The sequence below is a fragment of the Carcharhinus amblyrhynchos genome, chromosome 2 (genome assembly GCF_965287045.1).
Source record: "Carcharhinus amblyrhynchos chromosome 2, sCarAmb.v2.hapA, whole genome shotgun sequence".
NCBI classification, from domain to species: domain Eukaryota; kingdom Metazoa; phylum Chordata; class Chondrichthyes; order Carcharhiniformes; family Carcharhinidae; genus Carcharhinus; species Carcharhinus amblyrhynchos.
The window spans coordinates 87,236,437-87,264,289 of record NC_137325.1 but is presented as its reverse complement, the minus strand read 5'-3'; the positions used below and the strand labels follow the sequence as shown (position 1 = coordinate 87,264,289).

Sequence of the window (27,853 nt, the reverse complement as noted above, 5' to 3'; positions counted from 1 at the left end):
GGGCATAGTCCTGCTCTTATTTCTTATGATCTACCTCTAAGCTGCTGAATTCTCTGTACCCCAACCTACTTTCTCAGGACTCACGCCCAACATCCAACTATACCATTATATGTCACATCCATTCCAGTGATAACAGTTTCACACTCAGCTCCTGTTACTTTCATATACCTCCAACTATGAGCTATTGACAGGCACAGCAATCAAACACAATCAAAGTGCAACACATTCATTGAAATTTTGTCGTCTCAGTTATCTGTCAAGGTAACACACAACAGAAGGAAACAGTAGAACTGCTGGGCAATAAGCACATGGTGAGAGTCCAGACATTGAGATGCCAGAAAATAATTCAGTTTATGAATCAGTACACTGATTGTAGTACAGCCAAATTCCTTTGAACTACTGCCATACAAAGTTCTCCACACAGATGATAAATCATAACATTTAGCCTAATGATCTAACTTCTTAAAAATTAAGGTGAGGGGCAGAAGGTTTAGGCAGAATCTGAGGAAAAAGCTTTTTACCTAGAGGGTGACGATCTGGAATGCACAGCCTGGGAGGGTGGTGGAGGCAGGTTGTCTCACAGCCTTTAAAAAGTACCTAGATGAGCACTTGGGCACATCATCACATTCAGGGCGCTGGGTCAAGTGCTGGCAGGTGCGATTAGGTGGGAGTTTGGGTGTTTCTAATGTGTCAGTGCAGACGCGATGGGCTGAACAATTTCTTCTGCACTGTCTGATTCTATGACCTCTTAAAATGAATTTGAAAATATATGGGGGAAGCAATCTTAGCCAACACCCACTGTCCGTGTAAATGGCAGTGGGGAACTCAAGATTAGGAAGTCCCAAATCTCACCAGCGGGATTGTATTTTGAATTTTCAGTACCCCTCGCCAGTGATGTGACCAACTTGATTTACATTCATTATATATACTTTAATATGATTACCATGCCACCCCCCTGCCAAGATATTGATCCTCACCATATTTTCAAACCACCTCACCTACCCACCATAACGTGGGACACAGGTTGGTGTCAGGCAGGAAAGTGGTGGGAAGACCATGCGTTGTATTTTATGACCTACACATCCTCAGACACCATGCAGGAGGACTGTATAATCCAGCACATGGTTTAAGAAAAGTAGATTCAAGTAAGTTCAAACAAGAGTTATATTCTTCATGAAGATGGCAATACATGGCTTTGAGATCCCTAAAGGACACAGAAACTTAATGATAACTTTGTTAGTAAGTGTTAAATGTTAATGATTAAGGATGATGGGTGACCTTTAGTCATTTCAACTTTTTTTAGACAGTTAACATAGATATTGAATAAAAGTCTCTCTGAAACCAATGTTTTTGTAGAAGCCTGTGCAAATATTACTTTGAGCATTTATTACATAAAACTTCCACAAACATTTAAATCAAACATGTAAAAAGCATGTTGCCAACTTGCCATCTTATGATTTGGCTTGCAGGCTTTAGATTCTCTAAAGTGTCCTTCCATTTATAAAACAATTATAATGTTTAATTTACTGTAATGCCAATGAAGAATATACAGAATTGGAGTGTGCCAGCCCATGCTTTATTACGAGAGTAGCTAAAAAAACAAATACCAAAATATTTGAAAAATATTTAATTAATATACGAGCCACAAAATGTGTAGAATTGTAACAGTAATGTAATAACATAGGAGTTAGATTACTTTGTCATTGAGACAGCAAATGCATTTATTTCCCAATATCAAGAACTGAGTTAGAAATGGTAGGGATTCTTCTTTTATTCTGTAGGTAACAGTCCATAGAAAATGTTCTGTATTGTGATTAAACCAGTTTGAATGATGGATACATTATGGAACACCCAGGCCAGAAACTTCTGACGTCAGCCTAAAATGCAGGAACAAAATCAAGAAAAACAGAAAAACAATATACTTCTCAAGCTTAAAATCTTATTGAAATACAATAAACCAGGTACATGATTCATTGGTAAATCCTGACAGTTTTTCAACAGACAGTTTTTCTCAAGAACTGTACAGAATTTTGGAATACATTTTCTAACAAATTAATTCTCAAATGAGCAAGTTGTTAAATAGTTGAGGTACTTGGACAGTGTTTCCAAATATTTTTTTCATTGTATACAAAGAAACAAACAAAAACATTTTAAAAATAAGCAACACTAAGAACAGCAGTTCTACCGCTAAAGTACAAATTAGTGCAACTTTGCTAAAATAGTAGAGCACTCCAGAACACAGCAATAACATATATTGTAATACTTAAAGTTGCATAGTCCTAAACAACAGCATACTAGGACTGGTTTTGAAATATCATTTCTTAAGTTGTATTTTCTTCTTTTTCATTGTATATTCAAATACACTTGATACAGTTAAATATTTGTCTATTGGTTTAAAGGATGCAAGATGAATAAACATGTTAAGTTAATGGGTTTTTGAATTCAGAACAGTGACTAAAACAATATCACATTACTATATCAGTGATCCAAAATAATTTAAAAAAGGATGAATGGATAAAACAGAAAATGCAATATAAACTTGTTCCAACAGATAAAAACTGGGTAATTTTGGTGATATTTAATTCACTGTTGAATTTACTAACTTTTTTCCAATCATATAATTTATGTTTTAAGCACCATGCCAACCATGATGCAAATCCCAATTTGTTTCCATATAATTTATAATAAAAATCCACTAACAGTTAACTGTTGACACAATTTGAGAGACTAAATATCTTTTCATTTGACAATTTTGTCCCCTCTCATTCTCTCATGAAGATGTTAATTCTTTGGGATATAGTTCCATGGATGCTGTTTCCTTTCAGGTACTATGTCCAAGTAGCAATTATCAATGGGTGAACTTGAACAATGAGTGTCAACAGTCTATTTGGTTAGGAGGCATCATAGCAGAGCCCAAAGCTGTCTTCATCCTGTATCCCACACATATTCACTTCAAGTAGGGGTTGCTGGATAGAAAACAAATGCAATAACTCTGGGCAGTTTTTCTCATTGGTAACTCAAGATCTTACCATCTGCCTCAGGACAGTTAATTCAGCATCAACTAGGATGTAATTCGGGATCTTCATAATCTGATTGCCTTAGAAATTGCATAGAACCATAGAATTGCTACAGTGCAGGAAAAGGCCATTCGGCCCATTGAGTCTGCACCCACTCTCCACAAAAGCATCCCATCCAGGCCCTCCCCTCCATCCAATCCCCATTACCCAACATATTTACGATGACTAATCCACCTAACCTACATATTTTTGGACACTAAGGGGCAATTTAGCATGGCCAATCCACCTAACCGGCATATCTTTGGATAAGCATCTTGATCTACAACGAAGATGTTTTGATCATGATGCTTATAAGACAGTTCAGGTTTTTGCAGCGTTGCTGTATGAATCTATTACATCAATTGTGATAGGGTCAACCAAATTTTTGATTTCTAATTAATCTCAGACCACATTTAACCCTTGCCTAACTGCTAACATATAAGCATACTTATTTATATTCTCACAAACACAATACAATACTATTCTATTTTCTCCACCATCCACCACATATTAACAATACATTTCACCTCTAGTTTTATTCATTGATATTCTGCTTTATGCAAGCAAATTAACACAACTCACAGCAGATGATCAAATTGAAGATTTCCCCCCCCCCGCCCCACAATCACCAGTTTTGAAATGATTGTCACTGCATTTCAGTAGCATTATATGAACTGTGAATCGTAAAAACAATTGAATCAAAATACAAATAATAACAGAAAATGCCAGAAATAATCAGCAGACCAGGCAGCATTTGTGAAAAGAAACAGAGTTAGCATTTCAGGTTGTGACCTTCTTTCAGATGAAGGGTGATCATCAATCTTAAACTTGGAGGATGCTGAATATTTCCAACATTTTGTGTCTTTATTTTAGATTTCTAGTAGTTGCAGTATTTTGCTGCATCATAGTCATACTTCAACCCCAAACTGCAAACTACCCACCCTTTGTAGCTCCTCTGACTGTCATCCCATAGAAATATGCATCACTGTTAAGGTGGTGAAGATCAACATTACCTTATGTTACAAATCTCTTTGCTATCAACAAATAATCTTTCTACCTTTTAGTTTTCTCACTTTTTCCCATTTCCTGTACTTCTGAAGGTGCTGAGTAATGTACAGGACTCCCCAGTACACTATCAAAATAGCTATTCTTCACATCTAGATTTACTAGCCCATCCTTGGCAGATGAACCTGCAAAATGGTGAGGGAAGGCAGAGAATAGACTGCTCATCATCTTCCTGTCCCCTTGACACTTTACCAGGGGTGGGGAAGGTGCAGGACAGCACTCTGTCCAGAGGCAAATTGAGCCATTTAAGTGCTGATATTTTATCAGCATCAGGTGAGGTCTGGCAACTATGCGGTCTACAGAGGGTCCCTTGGAAAAATTGGTCAACCATGCAAGAATGGCACTATCTGCCCTCACTAACCCACCCTGCCTCTCAATGATGCCCTGGTGTCCATAAACTCCAATTATACAATTGGAAAGGTGACAGGCTTCCGTAGCGTTATCTTCTCCCATTCACAGTCCCATCAGTGACCAATACTCCCAGAGGCTCTGCAGATGGGCAATCATCCTTTAAAGGGACAGCAGCTCTGTTGGCAGCCAATTAGTCATCTGACAGAAGTAAAACACAGCTGGAGATGTTGATTGTTCACTCAGAGAGGAATTTCCTGACTTTTCGGCCTGTGGTTGGGATCCCCACTCTGATGACAAAATTCAGCCCTTGTGAAAGATGATAGTCAATTTGACCATTTGGAGTCTTACAGCCCAAGTCAATCTTGTATTCATTGAACTTTCACGTTAGCATTATACTAGGAATGAATTGACAGTAATCAGGAGCAGGCACCTAGGCTGAATTTCTTTTCAAAATAAAAGCAAATTTCTGCAGATGCTGGGATCTGAAACCAAAAGAGAAGAGGCTGGAAAATCTCAGCAGGTCTGGCAGCATCTGTAAGGAGAGAAAAAAACCCTTTGTCAAAGATAAAAGGCATAGGAAGTGGGAGGTATTTATACTGCAGGAGGAGGGAATGAAAGATGAGCCATAGCAGTCTTTTCCTCTGGTTTGTGTGGCTAATAGCTGTCCATAGAGAGAATAAAGGGTGTGAATGGTATTCTGTCTCCCACTTTCTATGCTTTTTAGTTTTGACAAAGGGTCATCTGGACTTGAAATGTCAGCTCTTTTCTCTCCTTACAGATGCTGCCAGACCTGCTGAGATTTTCCAGCATTTTCTCTTCTGAATTTCTTTCCTATACCTCAGGGGTACTGAAGGCCAATATAAATCTCCTTCTGCTCAACACATTATAACATTTGGATCTGGGACTTTCTAAACTTTAAAATGGTTTTGCAAATTAAGCCATCAGGCAAGCTGTCAAAATCATACTTTCAATAAAATGATTCCACAACTTTAGGCAAAATTTAGCTCATGGGCCAAGGAAACACCCATTGGTTGAAGAACGAGTGGGTTCCCTGTGTCACTTCCCTCTGGGAGGCCTAACACTGGCCAGGTAGGTGCCTGATTGCAAGTAAATAGTGCTGGATCCCAAGTGCTACCACCCAGTCAGATCTCCATGGCTGGCAGTACCACCAGAAGTGGTGGCACCAAGGACCATTGCTGAATCCCTTGAGGCAAGTGCAACAGGATGGGAGTAGCAGGAGATGGTCGCTGGTGAGGTGGAGGGAGTGACATACTGAAGCAATTGATGGGAGCTCTGATTCATTCTCCCTCCTACTGTTGCTGGTTCTTTCAGTAGTATATGAGGGTTTGAGTGCCTGTCAGCGAGGGCCCACACCCCCCTTCACCCCACCACCATTCCACTCCACCAATACGACACAGGAAACCTGACAGCGTTTAACAAATGACATAGGAAACTTGTGTGAAACCTGTTAAATCCCCATGCTGCCATTAAATTCCAATGGGCTCAGGGATAGTTAACTTTAAGTGGCTCATAAATAAGCCTAATTAACATCACGTCACCAGTGAGTTGAATTCTCATTTTGGGCCCTTCCCTGTCCCACTAAATTTAGAACAGTTTTCTTGCTTCGGATGCAGGTAGTCCTGTCCAATCTTCTTGATACCCTCACTCCCCTGCCCTACCACCATCATTCTTAGTACAGTGGATGCCATTATCCTTTGTTTGCTTGTTCCACAAAACATTCAACAATTCCATGTCTTGTCCTATAGGTTGGATGAATTAACAGCATAAGCACTAAGTGATATGATTACAAAGAAGCTACTTTTTGGTGAGGATATCTCCCTCTTGTTTTCTCCTCTCTTGTGTTGTTCTGCAGTCAAGAGAACAGATAGGTGACCTATTCTCACATACACTCAACTTGTCTGCCTGGAGGCAAGCAAGCCCAGTGATCACTTTCCCCTCTCAATAGTAAATCTAATCTTTGTTTATCAGACTGAGACAATTTTAAAAATCTTAACCATTTATACAATACCAAAAGGAGTAAGGCTGCTGCTTTGCTGTCATTTTGGAAGAGGATTTTTCCCAATGTTCTTCCTTTCTCTAAAGGCACAGACTCTTGCTGGAATATACAAGTTACACTGCTACTTCACACAAGTGCCAGTATATACTGGCAGGCCTCGCTTATTGTCTATGCTGAAGGTATTTAACAGTAATAAGCTGCAATATCCCAGGCACATCCTTTTCCCTTTCTGGCCCAAGGGTACTATGATCAATAGTGGACTGTTTCCAGCTGTCACATCTGAGATTAACTAACTCCATCAGTGAGTCACACAAGCTGTGCCTTTTGGGCTAGATCAACCTAACTATCATCTATAAAGGCATTACTGGGAACTACACAAAAAATAGTCAAAAAAACTTGCAAATTATATTTCCATGGGATGGGTTTTGTGGGGCATTATATTTCCCAAGCCCACCCCAAATTTAAAAAAAATGGGCAGAAAGCTTGCCCACTGAAGAGCTAGCTATTTTAGGTTGGAAGCAGCATTAACTTTTTTTACGTTCAAGACTCCCAACCCTCAGCTGGAGAGCAAGTCTTGGCTCAAATAATTGTTGGTCTTTGTGGGAGCTGCCTCCAATGGACACAATGGAGTTCCCTAAAAGAGATTCCCCTGTTCCTTGTAAAGCCCATGATGTGATTGTTACTGGGGTACCTACTTTTGCCTGGGCCTTCCTCTCTCCAATTATTCATCCAGTCATACTAATGAAAGGACAATGAGACAATTGCGCATGCAATTTTAACTTCCCCAATTCACCTCTGTTCTCTGTCCATACATTTAACTCCTGCTGCCTGCCCCCACATTCTTTCCCTCCTGGCTGGGAACAGGCTGGGAGGTGGGGAGATGCCGCAGAATTGAACAGAAAGGCAGGAAACAAGTATCCATTGTCTTTCCAAACCCCTACCAGTTAAATTAGGAGTGGGGATTGTTGAGGATGATCTTCCTATCCAGTAGTCAAATGAGGTATTTAAGTGCCAGTGAAGGGCTTCATCCTGCCACTACTGGTAGTAGAAGTTGGCACCCTCTCTGATGGCTGACAGGGAGAGGACTCCTGATTAAGCAGAGCAGGCGCTTATTCTTTGAAGACTCCAGTATCAGGCAGGTAGCTCACATGTAATACCACTGAGGCTCCCAGAAATTGCTGCGGCAGGGGTGCCACCAGTTTTCCAGTTTCCAGCACAGCCACTAAACTAAACGCTACGTTTCACACCCTGACAGCAAAGATAAAAGTTTACTTCACAAGGTTTACAGTTCTGTTTCAATGCTTCTTAGATTTAGATATTTTTCTAATTTTTCTCTCATCTGGTGGAAAATTGTGATAATTTGCTGATTCATATATGTCTTTGTAAAAGTTCTTTCTCATTTGTTCTCTATTGTCAATGGGTATCAGTTGTACAATTAGTGCACTGATCCTCTTCAACTACAATTCTTAATCATTTCATTTCAGACTGTGGGAAAACAGTTCTTTCTTTAAACTAATAAGTCAGTGAGCTGTTGGAACTAGTTGTATCATATTGTTAATAGTCATGGAAGGTGGAAGACAATTTTAGGTCTCAACTGTTACATTAGAAATTATAAAAGTTTAAAATGTTTCCTTAGTATCTATATCAACCATATGATTTGGTAGAAACTGGAAAACCTGCCTTCATATCCCTTCAATACGGAGCAAACTTCTGCCGGTCAGATTTCTTAACCCCACTCGTCGAAGGAATTTTGGGAGTATAAGTAGATAAACTCCCTGGGCCCCCTGTAGCGGCCGTGGCATTAAGTGCCAGAAGCGGGACAGTTTTCATGCCAAGCAGACTGGAGACAGGAACGGCATAGTGGGGCGTTGGTAAAGGGGAAGGGGGATTCACATTAACCATGGAGGCAGCTGCTGCTGCTGCCAAAACAGCCACAGAGGTGGGGGTTGAGGTAGGGGTAGCAGACTGAGAGAGGTTCACGTTCAGGTCAACAGGGTTCGTGACGGAAGCAGTCTGGGTGCTGACTTTAGCCATCTCTAAGCTGCAAATGAAGAGAGGAACAGGAACAAACAGTTGGGTAGGTCCAGCCAGGGTGAGGAAGGAAGGAAGAACAGGAGCAAACACAGAGGGATGGGATTAGATTGGTCAACATATGGAAGAGGCAATTGGAAGGAAAGAAAGGAGAGATGAGGATCAAGGGGGGAACATGTTATGTGTTAAAGAAGAGAAATAACAAAAGGGTATTTTATGATTTGATGATGAAACATTACTGAGACTCTTAAGTCTTTTCAAATTAAAGGTTTGATATTATGAATGAAATTAATCTGAGGAAATGTACATAATGACTAATGATGGAAAAGCAAACTTAAAGACCAAGAATTTAAAATAATTGAGGTTTAATCTCCAGCATGAAGAAACACATCCGAATTGGAAAGGCTTTCAAAAATTTTCAGCTAATAAACTGCAATATTGTAAGTACTCTTGTTTAAGTTGTTTTATGACTTTAAAGATTGTTTTGTTGAATTATAATGAAAATGAAACCACATTATTTCTTAAAAGTTGTGAATTTTGGATTTCCTGTTTCAATAAAGTACAAATGTAACTGTTGCAGTATTGTTGAAAAATAGATTGAATCAGGTGAGAATTAAAATCAATTGGAAATATGCAATTATTCTTTGTAAGCCAAACTTTTACAAGGGTACTAATCCTAAATGCAAAGATACTCTAACAAATTACTGAAGTATAAAGAATAAATTAAAACAACATTTTCTTACATTTCATGTTGATATAACAAATATAAATATATAATGGTGTACACTATTAGATGTAAGCAAATGTGCAAAAGATCAGTTGACTAAATTTTAAATATGAAAAATTATAAAATTATTACACTATAATAACATGCTTACTAACAGCTCAACACTTGACTATTTCTATCACATTAAATTTTACAGCAAGCAATGAAAACTTCCTTTTCACTTTACAGTACACGTTATTGCTGGAACTATGAATTCAAGAATAGTGTTCTAAAAACCTTATTAGAATAGGCACTGTACCAAATTACTATTCTTACACAAATTTTGTACTATCTATTTAATATTACATTTTTATTTAAGTTTTCTAAAATGCAACTTGGGGATATTAACAATATACAGTCAGACCCCGTTATTACAAACCCATGGGGACTGGCCAAGTAGTTCTTCTCATTGGGGCTTCATTCTATCGAGGGTTGAGCCTTTACCACAGACACAGCTGCTGCACTGGGTTTTCCAACTGTCGCACATGGACTGGAACCATGCCTGATGATGTCATTGCGCACTTCCTGTGAGTGTCAAAACAATGACAGCTGACCAGCTCATAATAACGGGGTAAAAACCATTGCAAATGTGGGAGCTGAGCTGCGAACCACTGAGAAACAGTTGTCTGGTTTTAACAGGGATTCAACTCAATACCTCAGCAGAAAGGAAAACTGTTCTGATGGAAGGTTTGTAATAACCAAGTTGGTTATAAAGAGGTTTGACTGTACAGTCTCTCAGTTATATATTAATTTTGAAGTATAAACAACATTTAACTAGTATAACCTTTTTACCAGCATTTTCTCAAAGGTCAGGACTGTATCCTGCTGAATAGTTTATAAAAGAAAGACAATGAAAATAATTTATTGAAGACTGATCCGTGTTCCTGCTGTATGAGTCTATGCATAGACTACTGCTATCAGGAGTCTAAAAGTGTTATTGTGGGAAATATGTTGCAGAAAAAAAACACTATATTATACATTATATGAGGTTTATAGAAGGATAGAATTGAAAAGCAGAGATATTGGAGCAGATTTTCATCTCTGGTTGGAAGTGGGAATGGGGTCATGAAACCTGGGCCTGAATTTTGTGCTTGGCAATGAGAGTGCAATCAGTGGGCTTGGAAGTGGATATCTGCTTCCACCCATGATTGACTCCAGTCAATGAATTCATATTGGCTGCCAATTCGCAGCCAGCTAGTATGAAATGCACACTGAGACTGGCTCAGCATTGTCACAGGGGGTGGGAGCAGGATGGATGCTACATCCATTGGGGTTCCAGGGGTTGGAGGCAGATGTAAAAATGGTCAGAGAGCTTGAGGCTTCCAGGGGATGATCAGGAGCATGACGGAGCTGTACACGAGTCAGTCAGTGCTTGGATGGATTATTTGCATCTGAGCAGATACTAAGATGATGAATGGGATGGATAGGATAGAGGTGGAGAGGATCTTCCCGCTCAGAAAGGACAGTAGGACTAGAGGGCACAGCCTCAAGATAAGGGGGGGGGGGGGGGGCGCAGTTTAGAACGGAGTTGAGGAGGAACTTCTTCACTCAAAGGGTGGTGAATCTCTGGAATTCTCTGCCCGTTGAAGTGGTGGAGGCTGCCTCGCTAAATATATTTAAGACGCGGGCAGATAGGTTTTTGATAGGCAAGGGGATTAAGGGTTATGGGGAGAAGGCGGGAAAGTGGAACTGAGCCACGACAGATCAGCCATGATCTTACTGAATGGCGGGGCAGGCTCTAAGGGCTAGATGGCCTACTCCTGCTCCTATTTCTTATGTTCTTATGAGCAGTAATTATGGCCTCAGGCCTACAGCCCATTGCAGGTAGGAAGGTAATGTCTCCCAAACCTTTTTTTTCTGATAAAGGCCTACATGTTCTTCTGGAAGTTGAGAATGCCCAGTGGGATATATTGATCCTGCAAGATGGTAAGAGGAAGCCACCTCATCAAATAAAGACATGGATGGAGGTGGCTGCCTATATAAGCAGGAATGATGTTGTGCATTGCATTTGGCTCCAGTGCAGGAAAAGGTTCAATGACCTTCTGCCGTCTGCCAGATTGAGTACCGAGTCCACTTGTAATTGTGTATAGATGTCTTAGTGGGTGACAGGACATGTTGATGCTCACAGGGGATGAAATGCAGAGTGTTAGATGGCACAAAGCCCTGTGCCTTGAAAGACTCAAGAATATGTGCTGGTTGGCTTGAATGTATGCAAGAGTGAGGTGTGCATGGAGGAGGGGAGGGGGGGGAGGGGGGAGGGGAGGGGGGAGGGGGGAGGGGGGGGGTGGAGGGGAGGGGGGAGGGGGGAGGGAAAGTGGGGAACAGGGGGGAGGGGGGAAAGTGGGGGTGGAGACAGGTTTAGTCTGGCATTTGGAAGGGTAACTGATGAAAGCACTTTTGACTTTACAGGAGATGAAGTCATGAAGCTCAGGAGCAAGGATGAATAGTGTGCCCAATCTCCTGATTTTGATGCAGGTAGAGGAGGAAGCTCTGAAATTAGTTTGTCAACATGGAGCCAGGTCCATATGTTTTGAAGAGGCAGGGATCTCAGAGGAAGGTAGGAGTCCAGTAGACAGGGAAGAGACTGTGGGAATGTATAAGAGATGTAGATGCAGTGGCATTTGAAAGCAGATGTTCAAATCAATATCTGCATTAAGCATCATTCACAATGTCCCTCTGAGGCAGCTGTCCATTGCGAAAAACTATCAGAATGCATTCAAAGACTCAGTGATGTTCGCTAACAACGTTTTCTCTTTCTCCCTCGGATATACCATCCTCACGACACCAGGTAGACCCTCCCTTGACCGCAAAGAGCAGCCACTCACGGATGCATCCACATCAAACTTCCCCCTGCACCAAGCACCAATGCAAATACAAACATGTCAGTGGCCATAAGTATTTCAGATCAGATGGTAGTGCACAATGGTGAAGACACTTCATATTTGCCTGAGGAGCTGGTGAAGGCAGAGATTCCACAAGGTGCCAGCAGTCAGAGGATTGCTGGACACGAGGACGATGCTGAGTCCAAGGTAGATGGTGAGCCTCTGGAGTTGTCCACTGGGTGGCAAATGCACTGTTAGATTAGGTTGAGCTTTTGCACACCATGGTCTCTGTTTTAGAGGAGCCCACATGAAGCATTAGTACAGCTTTGCCTCTCAGCTCTAAATGCACATCCTCCATTATAGAGTGGCACCAAGACCAGCACTCGCAATTGGAAGTTAAAGTCACTAAGAGCACAACAGGGGTTATCATTGGGTGAATCAAGTCTCCTTGGCATGTGTTCTGCTTAATACATATTCTTTGCTTCACTATATAAACATTTCAGTATGTATAATGGCCTGATTGTTCTTCATGATTTTGAGAGGTGTTGGGCCCAGGAAAACCATGTGACTCAGAAGAAGAACTGCAAACTTTATGAGGATGGACCTTGACTCAAAGGTGACAGGATGGCCTTATCAGGGAGGGTTAGTAAAGTGTCATCCCTCTCATCATCACCTTCAATCCACACTTCGGATGTTTAGTTGAAAGTCCTCTGAATCAAGGTCTCACTGATCTCTTTGCCTCCCATAAGGATCCTCACTTTGGCATTCTGCTCCTCACCCTGGGTCTCTCTGGCTCCTCCTCAGACCTAGCATTTGAGTCGTCCTCTGCAGCCTGTGGAGTAACTGTTTTCATCCTCCAATGGTTTCTCCCATTGCAGCACCAGATTGTGCAGTGTGCAGCAACAATAGGTGAGATGTTCTCAATGTGATGAAACTGTGCTATTTTTGTATATTTTGAGTGTAATGCAGGTTTGCTTTGTTTTGTTAGGTAAACATGCAACAGATGCTAAGGTGGCAGGCTAATAACTGGTTTTAGCTAAGGAATGTGTTACTTTGTAGCGTTAATGGACCTTTTGTTTATTTAGGTTCTCCTGAGATTTAAGACGAGGTACGCCGAGTTCTGTGACTTGTGATTGGGTTGATTGATAGGCATTGAGTCACTTGATTAATGAAAGGAGCTAAACTTGCAGGAAAGTCTAGTTTCAGTTTAGTTCTCATTTTAAAAATGCAAGCAGTTGTTGCCTGGGTTTCCAGAAAAAGTTTCTCTGTCTCTTTCTCCAGAGGTGGCCTGAAAGCTCTCGCACTATTAATTTAAGACACGCAAGTACGCCTGTGTTTTCCTAACTAATTTTAAAAAGACATTTAAGTCTATAAGGAAAATTTTGCTTGATTGGAACTCAGTAATAGGTCAGCAGTTAAGAATTGCATCTTGCATTTTTAAGTAATGTTCAACTGTTAAAGGTTAAGCTAGTTTGTTTGTTATAATTAAACCGTGCTATTAAATGAAGTGTCTTCAGATAATTCTAAGGACAAACTAAGAGGCTTGTATGTCTGGAGTGAAATATCCTATCCTCACATTAATGCCAAAATAGAAAATTGTTGGGATCTAGTCTGGCTTCATCATATAATTTAGAGTTTCTGATCTGGTACCTTAACACTCAAGAGACTATTGAAGTGATCTCCCTGATCAATCCAAGCAGTGGAAACTTGTCTTGAGTAGCCCTATGGTCCTCTCAATTACAGTCCTTGTGAAGGAATGACTTTGATTATAGCTCTCCCCAGCTTCTGTCCAGCTGCATAGTTGGATTAATCATCTGACATTTGAAGTTGACAATCTCCCTGGAGAGACAGTAAACCTGAACCTCAAACGTGTCTAGGAAGCAAGAGTGCTACCTGTAGTATCCTGTCTGCTAGATAATGGGGCCTTCTCTGAACCATTCTTTGTTTAAAGGTTATTTATTAATATCACAAGTAGGCTTAAATTAACACTGCTATGAAGTTACTGTGAAAATTCTTGAGTCACCGCACTCCCGCACCTATTCGGGTACACTGAGGGAGAATTTAGTATGGCCAATGCACCTAACCAGCACATCTTTCAGGCTTGGCACTTCCTGCTGGCACTGCCCCGAATCTGGCTGCACCTCCCAATCCAGGGGTCACACTCTGGGATGCTGCCTGCTGCACCTAGCCTCCTCTCCTTTCTGGCCCTCTTCTCTTCTTCTGAGGCAGTCCCTCCAGCAGAGTACACAGTGCTCATTTTTGTGCTGATGTTTCCATATGGCTCTGCGCTGAAGGGGATTTTTGGTTGAAGGCCTCTGAAAATCCTAATAAATGTGAAAGCTTTCCAGAACAACACTATGTTGCTAGAAACTATCAATACAGCAGTCGCATGCCACTCACAGTAAAACTCCTACCTATTCACCATGGAGTCTGCTATGGGCCTTTTAGTCCACCCTGGATGGAAAATCCATTAAAAACACAAATGCCGCCTCGGTCTATGTGCCAAGTGCAAGGGCCATATGACGTCCTGGACAATTGTCATTTTAATGACCCTAACTGACTCATGAATTGTTGGAGAGTGCAGTTTTGACTGAAATATCATCAGATGGCGCAATGACATTGGAATGCCTTCCTGACTTCATCAGGCACCATTTTACACATGTTCAGGATTACATCATGCACACTCCACAAGTGTAAAACTCAGGCCTTGAAATCCTTTAGATTTTGCCTCTAAGAAAGAATTTCCTCTCCCTTCCCAATCCTGTTAATCATGTGATCTTTTTGTGGGTTGGGGTCAGATCCACTGACATTGTGGTGTCATTATAAAATGATTCAGGAAATTTATTTTTCTAAAAGCAAGGTCTTTTCATTTACAGTAGTGTCTTTTGTGGATCTTACAAAAGCACGTCTCGCCCATTGAGTCATAGCCATTTTTGCCAGGCTGGGAAGAGTGCAGGAATTCATTCTTAAGGGGAGACAATGGCCTAATGGTATTATTGCTAGACTATTAATCCAGAAACTCAGCTAATGTTCTGAGGACCTGGATTCAAATCCTACCATGGCAAATGATGGAATTTGAATTCAATAAAAAATATCTGGAATTAAGAATTTACTGATGACTGTGAAACTATTGCTGATTGTCAGAAAAATCCATCTGGTTCTCTGATGGCCTTTAGGGAAGGAAATCTGCTCTGCTAACTTGGTCTGGCCTACATGTGACTCCAGAGCCACAGCAACATGGTTGATTCTCAAATGCCCTCTGAAATGGCCTAGCAAGCCACTTAGTTTCAAGGGCAACTAGGGATGGGGAATAAATGCTGGCCAGCCAGCAACACCCATGTGCCACAAATGAATAAAAAGAAAACTGGTTTAGAGCAACTTTGTTGCAGCATTTCGTTCTTAAAACTAATGTTTGCCTGCTGACCCAGGGACTGTGGGGGTCCACAGAAGTAGCTTTACAGTCCACAGCTAGCACATCTGCAGACCTGTCAGCATCACATATCCAATGCAGCTTCAGAACCTTCATCTGTCAGGTACCCTGTTTAAAATTCTTCATGTTCTCATGGGTGCAGCTTCAGACTATCTCCAATACAGACAGACACAGGTGCAGCAGCAGCCTGAAATGCTTCATGCATCTTGTGCAGGGATCCAAGGATGGGAGGAGTCAAGATGCTGAGTACTCGCAAGATGTGTTGAAGAGCGAGGCACTCCCAACCCAAAAGAGTCCATTGCAACAGGTCATGGACTTGAACACGACTGAGAAACATTACTGGACATGGCTGTGCCTATCCCAAAAGCTAGGCTTTATATCCTCTAAAAAGACCTGCAACTAAGGATCCCAAGTGGCATTTTTGACCTTCGACACACCTCCCAGACTCATTCTGAGGTCCAGAACTGACACGTGGGGCAGGTCGGGGTGCATATACCAAATCACTGATGCTCTCATCAGGCTAAACCAGTTTAACTCATTCTGGACATATGCTAGACTAAAGGCACAGAGGATGACAGGTTTTGTCCTAATTGCTGACCTGCCCTAGGTGCAGGGTGCGTGCATGACTCTCACACGGAAAAGATAGGAGAATGGGGATGAGAAAAATATCAGCCATGATTGAATGGTGGAGCGGACTCGATGGGCCAAGTGGTCTAATTCTGCTCCTATGTCTTATAATCTTCTCTGCTGCAGCTCCATATAACCTGTTCCAAAGGGGAACTCCTGAGGTCTTGAGGTTCTGCCTCACTGCCCTGTGGTACATAAGTCAGCACGTGTGGTTGTCAGTTTTCCTTGTCATGAACTTGAAAGGGCTTAATGAGGGGAATGTGCTGCTGTATGTGTGTAGCATGGGACAAAGGGGATTTGCTGGTACAGATTTTGTGGCCTAAGCATTGTATTTCAAGCAATAGAGCGGCAAGCCAAGTCCTACATCGCAATTGCAGTTAGGACTTGAGCAGTTCCTGCCCAAGGAGTTGTTAGGATATAGAACTCCCTAGTAGATGTGAATAGCATAGATGCATTTAATGGGAAGTTAGATAAACACAAAGAAGAAAGGAATAGGCTGATATGTTGATGGGATTAAAAGTTGAGTGGGACGTAGCTTATTTGCATCACAAACAGTGGCATGGACCTCTTGGGTTAGCGGGTCTGTTTCTTGCTGCTCCTTCCATGTAATCCTATGTAATACACGATAGGTGAAAGATGAGAAGGCACACCAGTGAAATAATCAGAAAATAATTTAAAAGGAAATAATTTTAAAATATTTCAACAGAGAGTGGTTAAATCATCAAACCCTCTTGTCATAAACTATTGCTGAAGAAGATTCCATGTATACTTTCATAATGTAATTCAATTATTGTGTTTAAAAGAGGCATATTGATAGGCAGGAAAAGTAAGTGGAAGAATGGCAGTCATTTACATAAAAATCAAGCATGTAAATGCTGGGGCTGCAAGAACAGGTCAGACGTCGGGGCTTCTGTAGTGAGTAACTCACCTCCTGACTCCCCAAAGCCTACCTACTTTTACACGGCACAAATAAGGAGTGTGATGGAATACTCTCCATTTGCCTCCAACAATTAAAACAGACACCATCCAGGCCAAAACAACTCACTTGATTGGCATCCTACCTATAACCTTTATTCCTTCCATCACTGACTTTCAGTGGCAGCATATACCAGAAACCGACAAATATAATGGCATATATCAAAACCGACAACCTCCACCATCCAGAAGGATAAGGGCAACAGATGCATGGGAACACCACTAACTGCAAGTTCCCCTCTAAGCCATACACGGTCCTGTCTTAGAATTATGTTGCCGGACCTTCAGTATGGCTGTATCAAAATCCTGGAATATGCTTCTTAATCGAAGTGTCTGTACCCAAATGACATGAACTGAAGGGTTCAAGGAGGTGGCTCAGCATCACCTTCTCAAAGGCAATTAGGGATGGGCAACAAAGGCTGGCCTAGCCAGTGGTAAAAAGTCTGACAACACCAGGTTTTAGGTTGGACTAAAACCTGGTGTTGTCAGACTTTTTACTGTGTTTACGCCAGTCCAACGCCGGCATACCCACATCATGACTAGCCAGTGGTGCCCACAGTCCATGAAAGAATAAAAAAACTTAAATGCCTCATGTGGTCAAAAACACTCAGCAACAGTCTGACTTGGTCAAATGGCTGTCTTATGCTATCATTTTCTATGATTCTATGTTTGGTGGCACTTCACTGACAGTTAGCAAGAGAATATACTTATAAATATTAGGCTTGAACAACTAAAGATTAGCTGTTTATACATTAAAAACTCCCACAAAGCAGAAAAATAGAATAATCTTTTTTAGCCAATACTGTGTGTTTGTAAGTTCTCTCCTTTTCAATTTTTAATTTCTTGATGATTCTGCCATCATTTTCTATATTTAGTTCCCTTTTGAAAACAATGGTCAGCTTGCAGTGCCTCACCCAAAACATCATTGTTTACTTAGTGGCTTTAATAGGGCATAAGACCATATGACATAACATAAGAACATAAGAAATAGGAGCAGGAGTAGGCCATCTAGCCCTTCGAGCCTGCCCCGCCATTCAATAAGATCATGGCTGATCTGTCGCTGCTCAGTTCCACTTTCCCGCTTTCTCCCCATAACCCTTAATCCCCTCGCTTATCAAAAACCCATCAACCCGCGTCTTAAAAATATTTAGCGAGGCAGCCTCCACCACTTCAACGGGCAGAGAATTCCAGAGATTCACCACCCTTTGAGTGAAGAAGTTCCTCCTCAACTCCGTTCTAAACCGCCCCCCTTTTATCTTGAGGCTGTGCCCCCTAGTCCTACTATCTTTTTTGAGCGGGAAGAGTCTCTCCACCTCTATCCTATCCATCCCATTCATCATCATATACGTCTCAATGAGATCTCCCCTCATTCTTCTAAACTCTAATGAGCACAAGCCCAGTTTATTCAGCCTCTCCTCATAGCTCAACCCCCTCAACTCCGGTATCAGCCTAGTAAACCTCCTCTGCACTCCCTCCAAGGCCAAAATATCTTTGCGCAGGTGCGGCGCCCAAAACTGCACACAGTACTCCAGCTGCGGCCTCACCAATGCCCTATACAGCGGCAGCAAGACCTCCCTACTTTTATATTCAATCCCCCTCACTATGAAGGCCAGCATCCCATTCGCCTCCCTGACCACCTGCTGCACCTGCAAGCTGGGTTTTTGCGACTCATGCACAAGGACCCCGAGGTCCCTCTGCACCGTCGCCTGCTGCAGTTTTTCGCCCCGTAAGTAATAGTCCTTCCTACCATTATTCCTACCAAAGTGGACCACCTCACACTTGCCAACATTAAATTCCATTTGCCATTTCCTGGCCCATTCGCCCAGCCTATCTAGATCCTTCTGCAGACTCTCCACACCCTCCGCACAATTTGCCGTTCCCCCAATCTTGGTGTCATCAGCAAATTTCGACACCCTACACTCGGTTCCCTCCTCCAGGTCATCTATATAAATGGTAAAAAGCTGAGGCCCCAGCACCGACCCCTGGGGCACTGCACTAGTCACCATCTGCCAATCCGAATAGCACCCGTTGACTCCCACTCTCTGCCTCCTATTTGACAACCAATCCTCTATCCACGCTAACACCCTACCCCCAACTCCATGTCCCTCGACCTTCTGCAATAACCTCTTGTGAGGTACTTTGTCAAACGCCTTCTGAAAATCTAGAAAGACCACATCCACCGGCTCTCCTCTATCCACCGCCCTAGACACGTCCTCATCGAACTCCAGTAAATTTGTCAGACACGACTTCCCTTTAATGAAACGGTGCTGCGTCTGCTCTATCAAGCAATTCCCTTCAAGATGCCTCGCAATTTCCTCCTTAATGACAGATTCTAACATTTTACCTACCACAGACGTTAAACTAACTGGCCTATAATTCCCTGCCTTTTGCCTGGCACCCTTCTTAAACAACGGCGTAACATTAGCCGTTTTCCAATCATCCGGCACTTCCCCGGAATCCAGCGACGTCTGGAAAATAACCACCAAGGCATCCACTATAACCTCCGCCATTTCTTTCAGAACCCTCAGATGCATTCCATCCGGTCCTGGGGACTTGTCCACAATCAGCCCCTCCAGTCTGTCAAGCACCGCCTCTCTAGTAACAGTAATGTCATTAAGACCCTCCAGTCCTACCACCTTTCCATCGCTAACACCCGGCAAATTATTCACGTCCTCCTCCGTGAAGACAGAAACAAAAAAGTAATTCAATACCTTAGCCATATCCTCATCCCCTACCACTAGGTCCCCTTTCTCATCCTCTAAAGGACCAACATTCACCCTAGCCAGCCTCTTCCTTTTTATATATTTATAAAAACTCTTGCTATCCTTTTTTATATTAAGCGCTAGCCCAGCTTCATAGTTTCTCCTACCCTTCTTTATCAACTTCTTTGTCAATTTTTGTTGACATTTAAACCTCTCCCAATCCTCTTCTCGCCCACTACTCTTAGCTACTCTAAATTCCTCCGCTTTTAATTTAACACTTTCCTTCACCTCCTTCGTTATCCAAGGCTTATTACCTCTCTTCCTACTGTCCTTTTTGACCATCGGAATAAATTTCCGCTGAGCACCAAGAAAGATCTCCTTAAAGATCCTCCACTGCTCCTCAACAGACCCTCCCTCCAACGCGCTCCCCCAGTCCACATTTGCCAATTCTTCTCTCATCCTACCGTACTCCCCTCTATTCAAACAGAGGACGCGTGTCCGGGAACCCACTTTCTCCTCCTCCTTCTGCACCAGAAACTCCACCATACAATGATCAGTCTCCCCAAGAGGATCCTTCACCACAAGGTCCCTAATTCTACCCGCCTCATTACATAGCACCAGATCCAAGATAGCTCGCTCCCTTGTCGGCTCCAACACACACTGTTCGAGGAAACTATCCCGGCAGCATTCCAAGAACTCTTCCTCGAGCCCCCCGCGTCCACCATGGGTCGACCAATCAATATACAGATTGAAATCCCCCATAACTACGGCCGTCCCATTCCTGCACGCTGCACTTATTTGCGCATTAACAGCCCGCCCCACCTCCAGATCATTATTCGGGGGCCTATAGACGACACCCACCAGTGTCTTCCTCCCTTTGCTGTTCCTAATCTCCACCCACAACGATTCCACCCTCTGCTCCTTGGCTCCATTATCATCCCTTGCTACCACCGTGATGCTATCCTTAATCAGCAGAGCTACGCCCCCCCCCTTTTCCCTCCTGCCTATCCTTCCTAAACACTAGATAGCCCTGTACATTCAGCTCGCCATTCAGCCCATTGAGTCTGCTCTATTCAATCACAGCTGATATATTTCTCAATCCTATTCTCCTGCCTTCTCCCTCCATAACCTTTGATCTCCTTACCAATCAAGAATGTATCTATCTCTGTCTTAAATGTACTTAATGACCTGGTCTTCACAGCCTTCTGTGGCAATGAATTCCATGGATTCACCACCCTCTGGCTGAAGAAATTCCTCCTCATCTCAGTTCTAAAGGGCCATCTCTTTATTCTGAGCTATGCCCTCAGATCCTAGTCTCCCCAACTAATGGAAACATCTTCCCTGTATCCACTCTATCCAAGCCTTTCAGTACTCTATGTCGGTTGACAAGTTGATTACCCATAGTGGATATCACAAACAAGCTCAATCTTGTCCTTTCCCAGTGTGTGCTTCTAAATTGGGATTGTTAAATCATGATCAGGAGTAGACACCTTTGCTAATTCTCCCCCCCATTATCTCAGCATACTAAGCTCTACTTGCCTCATCTATTTTGAGCACAGAACTGAGGTATGAGACATGCAAGTTATATTCCTTAATGTCAGAAGCTTTTGTGTTAATCTATCTAAATTCAATTTACAAAAAAAAGTAAACATCTGGATGTATCATTTTCTTGGAATTATGTTTGAACAACTTTGTTATCACAAGAAAATTAATTCCTTATTATACACTGGAAAGAGGTGCAGAGTTTCCTTATTCTGATTGTCTCCTTTCAAGTAAGAATTCATATAAGAAATCCAATTAACCAGTAGCTTACTTCAAAAAAGCTGATAAAACATTGATACTGAGAAAATAAATAGAACAATTCTTTTAATACAATTTGTGCGATGGGTGCATTGCCTGCTGTTATATTTTACAGTAAGAAGTCTCACAACACCAAGACTTCTTACTGTTCCTACCCCAGTCCAACGCCGGCATCTCCACATCATGTTATATTTTAAGTCTCTCCTTTCCATAACCTGTAAATTGCAGCTATTTTAATGATGTAACTTACTGCTTCTTTAGTATTTCTGACAGGCGCATGCAATTCTCTTTGTCCCATTTTGTTGTCTTTAGTGGGATTTGACTACATTTCACTTTTAATTAAATGAGAATATGCTGAAGGCTGTTAAGCTTCACTCTGATGCCCTGAAGATGCAATGACACATTCAAAGAAGCCATCATGGTAGCATAAAATATTATTTCACAATTATGTTGTTTAATTCCAGTGGAATAACAAAAAATTGTATTAATGGTTCTGAGATCATACCTTAGGTATAAAAAAAATGAAGTCGAATTTCTGAATCAGAAGAGGGCTGACTTGGAAGGCATGAAGAGGGAGCTAACCAAGGTCAAATTTGAGGAGAAATTAAGAATTGTACCTTGACATGTTTAAGTATTGTTCAATTGTTAAAAGTTAAGCTAATTAATTTGTTATAATTAAACTGTGTTGCTAAGTAAAGTTATTTTGATAAAAGCTCCCTAGTTTGTCAGTGGAAACATTCTACCCTCACATTTGTGCCAAACTAGAAAAATTGTTGGGGTCTAGTCTGACTTCATAATAAATTTGATACCCTAGCACTAGCTTTTGACTTGCTCTTGTAACCACAATATTGATATAGTTAGATCAGATCAGTTTCTGATCAATGGTAGCCCCCAGGATATTGATAGTGAGGGATTTAATGATGATAATGCCATTGAATGTCATGGGGTCAATGCTTAGATTCTCTCTTGTAGGAGATGGTTATTGCCCTGCACTTGTGTACTGCAAATGTTACTTGCCACTTGTCAGCCAAGCCTGGATATTATTCAGGCCTTGCTGCATTTGGACATGAGCTTCTTCGCTATCTGAGGAGTCGTGAATGGCGCAGAATATCGCCAAACATCCCTACTTCTGACCTTACAATTAAAGAAAGATCATTGAAGAAGCAACTGAAGATAGTTGGACTTAAGACACTACCCTGAGGAACTTCTGCAGTGATGTCATGCAGCTGAAATGTCTGTTCTTCAACAACCACAATCATCTTCCTTTGTGCTTTGTTTGACTCCAACCAGCACAGAGATTTCACCCTGAATCCTATTGACTCCAATTTTGATTGGACTCCTTGATGCCATACTCAGTCAAATATAGCCTTGATTTCAAGCTTCTTGGGTAATCACTCTCACCTCACCTCTGGAGTTCAGCTCTTTTGGCCATGTTTGAACAAAGGTTGTAATGAAGTGAATGGCCCTAGCAGAACACAAAATAAGTGTCACTGAGCATGTTACTGCTGAGCAAGTACTACTTGATATGACTGTTGATGACCCCATCCATCACTTTTTTGTTGATCTAGAGCAGACTATTGGAACAATGATTGGCCTGGTGAGATTTGTCCTGTTTTTGTGTACGGGACATACCTGGGCTTCTTGTTATATTGCTGGGTAGAATCCAGTGCTGTACCTCTACTGGAACCGCTTGGTTAGGGATGCAGCAAGTTCTGGAACACAGGTCTTCAGCACTATTCGCTAAATATTCTCAGGACTCATAGGCTTGGCAGTGTCCAAGGCTTTCAGCCTTTTCACATGGAGTGAATCAAATTGACTACAAACTGGCATCTGTGTTGGAGGAGGCCAAAATGGATCATATACTTGGCCCTTCAGGCTGAAGGTTGTTGCAAGTGCTTCAGCCTTGTCTTTTGCACTGATGTGCAAAAGCTGAGCTCTCCAATTACTGAGGATGGGGATATTTGTGGAGCCTCCTCCTCCAGTGAGTTGTTTAATTGTCCACCACCATTCATAACTGGATGTGGCATCTTAGGTTTGATCCATTAGTGGAGTAATACAGCTGGAGTGACATGTTACATAGAAACCAAACCACAATTTGTCTCAAACAATTTTTCACCTTTCATTAGATTTCAATATTATCTTCAACAATGATTGGATGTTTAATTTTCAGTAGGACATAATTTCTGTCATGGCAATGGCAACAGTGATCTCTCAGGATGCGGTCAAATTTAAGTCTGCTTCCAAAAATTGTCTGGATGCTGTAGTGACTGTTGTTATGGAGCACAGACTACAATGCATGGTCATTGCACGAAACTTTAAGAAGAGTGACACTGGATCCAATGGAAAGCTGCAGTGTCAGATAACGAGAGGAGGCATTGCAAGTGGCCAAAACTTGCTAGCGCTACATGAAACCAGGAGAAGTAAACTTTCATTTTGACAACATGATGATAGCTTGTTGTTAATTTTTTGTGTTGGCCATTACTTACTTTCATTCTTTTGGAAATGTAAAAATAATTGTGTCTTTATAAACCTTATTTTGTTCAGCAATGGCTTATTTAGCCCATAGCTCAAAACATTTTATTTTCTTGTATCTCTACCCTCAGTGACCATCTTTTCACTTATAACCTACTATTTTTGTTATAGAAGAACATAAAAGCATAAGGATATTTTAATACTACACCCTCCCTTCCCCCAGCTTCCCCACAACATTTCATACTCAGTAATTGCAGAATCAAGGTTGCTTCACTGATAGGAGCTAATCAGAAGATTGTTGGCATCAATACATCCACTGGCTACAGAACTATTTTTCCCAAGTGCTATGGTCAATGTGACAAGCAAACATATATTTTAGTGATATGGTCAAACTAATGGAAAATGCTACTTCAAATATGCTAATCGGCCTCATGCTCAAAAAGGGTGTGATCCAGTTTGCACCAGTAGGAAGGAACTGGGATGCTTGCAAACCATTTCGTGCCAGGTGCGAAAACTGTTTTTAGGCCCACACGCAATTTTCCAGGATCAGCATGTGCGGCAGGTGTAGCGAGGCTGGAAAATCACCCCAATATCTTGCATTTGAATTTTATTTTACTTGTTATTTCTAAAAGCTTAAGCAGAATACGGAGCACTTTTAAAATGAATTGCTGACACTTATTTATGATCCTTTTTCAAACATTGCTGTTATGTTTTAGAGGAGATACTTGCTTCAGTACTTGAATGCATGAACCACAACAGATCAGGAGGTAATTATGGACTCTCATTATGATGAAAATCTAATGCAGGGACTGTTATGAAATACTCCTGGTCAGATTGTTCTTCAATGGGAGTCATACTCCAGCTCAATGAATCAGAACAAAATAGTAAAGAGCAATGAGATCACCAGTATAATGCTTGTGGTAGTTTTCTCATGACACCAAATTGCAGTGGTTTTATAATGTGTTGATTCATAACTAAAAGTAATTTTTTTATATAAATGAACATTAGAAGGTTTTGGTCATATAAAGAGAATGCACAATAATGCATACTGTAAACAACAGTTGAATCTGTTTTTAGGAAGATCTATTCATTTATGGGTTATGACTTTTTTCTTGTTTATGGAATGAATAATCATAATTCCCCACAACGTATCCTCTATATGCATGATTACAGTATTTGGTTTCTGACTGTAACAACACACTATTTCTTATGTCAGTGTGCAATATTCTCCCTTCTCTAGTGATATCAAAGAATAACAAATAATGAACCTACCTTGCATTTATGAGGTATTGTGCCAGGCTAATATTGGCAGGTGATCCTGTGATAGTAACCTGTCGCTCTGTGGAACCTTCCGTTGCATTAGCAATCTTGATCTGTGCTCCTGACATTTGCCTGATTTCATTTATTTTGCTTCCTTGTCTGCCAATAATACACCCTATTAACTGAAATAGGAAAATAAAAAGATATTTAATCAACTGTTAAAGCAGACATGCAGAAACAGACAATTGATAAATTAAAGTATCTATTCCTGTGAAGTAAATAGAAATTGAAAAGCACTGTACTGAATTTAAAATGTAAAATATTGAAGTATTGAATTATACCCTTTCCTCTGCTTCAAATCAGCAGGGGTGATCTTACCAGAATTTGCTAAAGTGTCAGTTCTAGTGAGAAAACTGGTATGAAATTCTCCAGCTCCACTGGTCTGTTTTCTCACCAGATATTGTTATTTGAACATCTGAAAAAGAGAATGGGTGGAGTTTGCACCACCACTCTGGCAGGGTGGTGACTCTTAGAGCCAGTAATCAGCTCCACAGAAATCAGGGTGCCATTTTTAAAGTACGCCCTATCACAAATAAGAATAAATCCTCCTCCCACCACAGAGATATCTGAGGTCTCCCCCACCACTACATCATCCCCAGCATCCCCTTCTCCTCAAGGTCTGCTCTCGCCCACCACAAGTAGTAGAGTTCCTGCTCATGAGGCTACCCCCTATCTGGCAGTGCCAACCTGGTAATGCCAAATAGGCAGTGCCAACCTGTGGCAAGGGCCAGTACCAGGAATATTGCCCAGGCATTGCCTGGCCATGTCCCTCTTCCCTGGGGGCTATGCTGATCTTTGAGGCTCCAGAGGGATCCCCTCGACAGATTTACATTTGGCCAAACCTGTTGTAAAGCTCATTGATATGGCATGATGGCAGCCAGACATCTATAAATATAGAGTGGCGGGGGGTGGGTAGAGAGAGAGAGAGAGAGAGAGGAGGGTGGTGATAATTTGGTGAGGGGGTGGATATTAAAATTTATTACAATCAGGTACATGTCCATTATGGGTGTGAACGTGATTACACTGCTGGCGAGGTGTGGGGAAATCTGAAGTTGGGACCTAGCCAATAAAATTTGTGACATTCGGTTTTTGCCGGATGTTGTGCCTGCCCCCTCCCACCAGCAATCCCACACATGGACAGTGAGGCTCAAGATCTCATCCAGCATGATTGAGCAAATGCCTGGGCTACCTAAGGAGTTCCAAGATCATGGACTTTTAATGCCTCAAGGGCAGTTGCAAGCCACTCCACATTCTAACAATAGTTCAGAGCATGTGCTGCTGAAGTGCTATTCTCAGCCTGGGAAGTCTGTTCTGATTATGTAAATTACCTCATCCATTCAAGGGACTGAGAGGCCAGTGCACTTGTGACAAAGGCCTTGCATTTATTAGTTCTTCATGTTGAACAGCTACATTTTACTGTGATATGTTACACTATTTCTTATATGACTGATTCGATTTTGAATGACAATAAAACTTTCTTCAATTTGCTTTGTGAAACACCTTCAGATATTTTTGGGGACTATGACATATACCAATAATTAAACTGGTTTATTTTTTCATCATTTAACCAAAGTTCCAAGAGCAGCACCTGAGCAGGGTAAAAATCACAAACCATTGTATGTTATTCCTTTGTTTAAGGAAGGAAGCAGGGATAATCCAGTGAGCCTGACATCAATGGTGGGGAAGCTTTTGGAGAAGATACTGAGGGACAGGATATATGCACTTTTAGAGGAAAATCGACTATTGACAGACAGCATGATTTTGTACAGGGAACGTCATGTCTCACCAACTTGATTGAGATTTTTGAAGGGGTGACAAAGAAAATTGATGGGGGGGGAAGGTCTGTGGATAAGGTTAAAACAGACTTTACTCAGATGTTTGACAAGGTCCCACAGGGCGGACTGATATAAAAACTAAAATCACATGGCATTCGGGGTGGGCTGGCTAGATGGATACAGAGCTGGCTTGGTTATAGAAAAAAGTCTGACAACACCAGGTTTTAGTCCAACCGATTTATTTGATAGTAAACGCACAAGCTTTCGAGGTTTCCCTCTTCGTCAGGTGAATGGAGAGTTCTGGCCTCAGACAGAGCATATAAAGCACAGACAGTTTAGAGATTACTGATTAGAATGCGAATCTTTACACCTAACCTGCTGTTCAAGTCCTAAAGTGGCCGACAATGTGAGTGGAAGGAGCACTGATCACAGGTTAAAGAGATGTGTATTGTCTCCAGACAGCACAGTGAGTGAGGTTTTGCAAACCCAGGCAAGTCACGGGGGTTACAGATAGTGTGACATGAACCCAAGATCTCTGTTGAGACCGTCCTCATGTGTACGGAACTTGGCTATCAGTCTCTGCTCAGCGACTCTGCGCTGTCGTGTGTCATGAAGGCTGCCTTGGAGAACGCTTACCCGAAGGC

At 41.7% G+C, this 27,853-nt stretch overlaps 1 protein-coding gene across 17 annotated transcripts in view; it reads right to left on the bottom strand.

Moving 5' to 3' along the window:
* Nucleotides 1-1,028: 1,028 nt before the first annotated feature.
* The window catches only part of LOC145356152 (poly(rC)-binding protein 3), a 238,112-nt gene continuing 211,287 nt past the window's right edge, over nt 1,029-27,853 (bottom strand). For 5 of the 17 annotated variants that reach the window (XM_080208805.1, XM_080208791.1, XM_080208784.1 and 2 more), the window contains 3 exons: nt 25,387-25,556; nt 8,170-8,530; nt 1,033-2,966 (listed from right to left, as the gene is read on the bottom strand). In XM_080208805.1, the coding sequence (XP_080064931.1) occupies nt 8,182-8,530; nt 25,387-25,556 (519 nt within the window). In that variant the 3' untranslated portion in view covers nt 1,033-2,966; nt 8,170-8,181. Of the gene's footprint in view, nt 5,005-8,169; nt 8,531-9,665; nt 9,812-11,623; nt 16,777-25,386; nt 25,557-27,853 lie in introns of those variants that run through there. The other 12 variants (XM_080208765.1, XM_080208771.1, XR_013889097.1 and 9 more) reach the window with 9 other exon arrangements.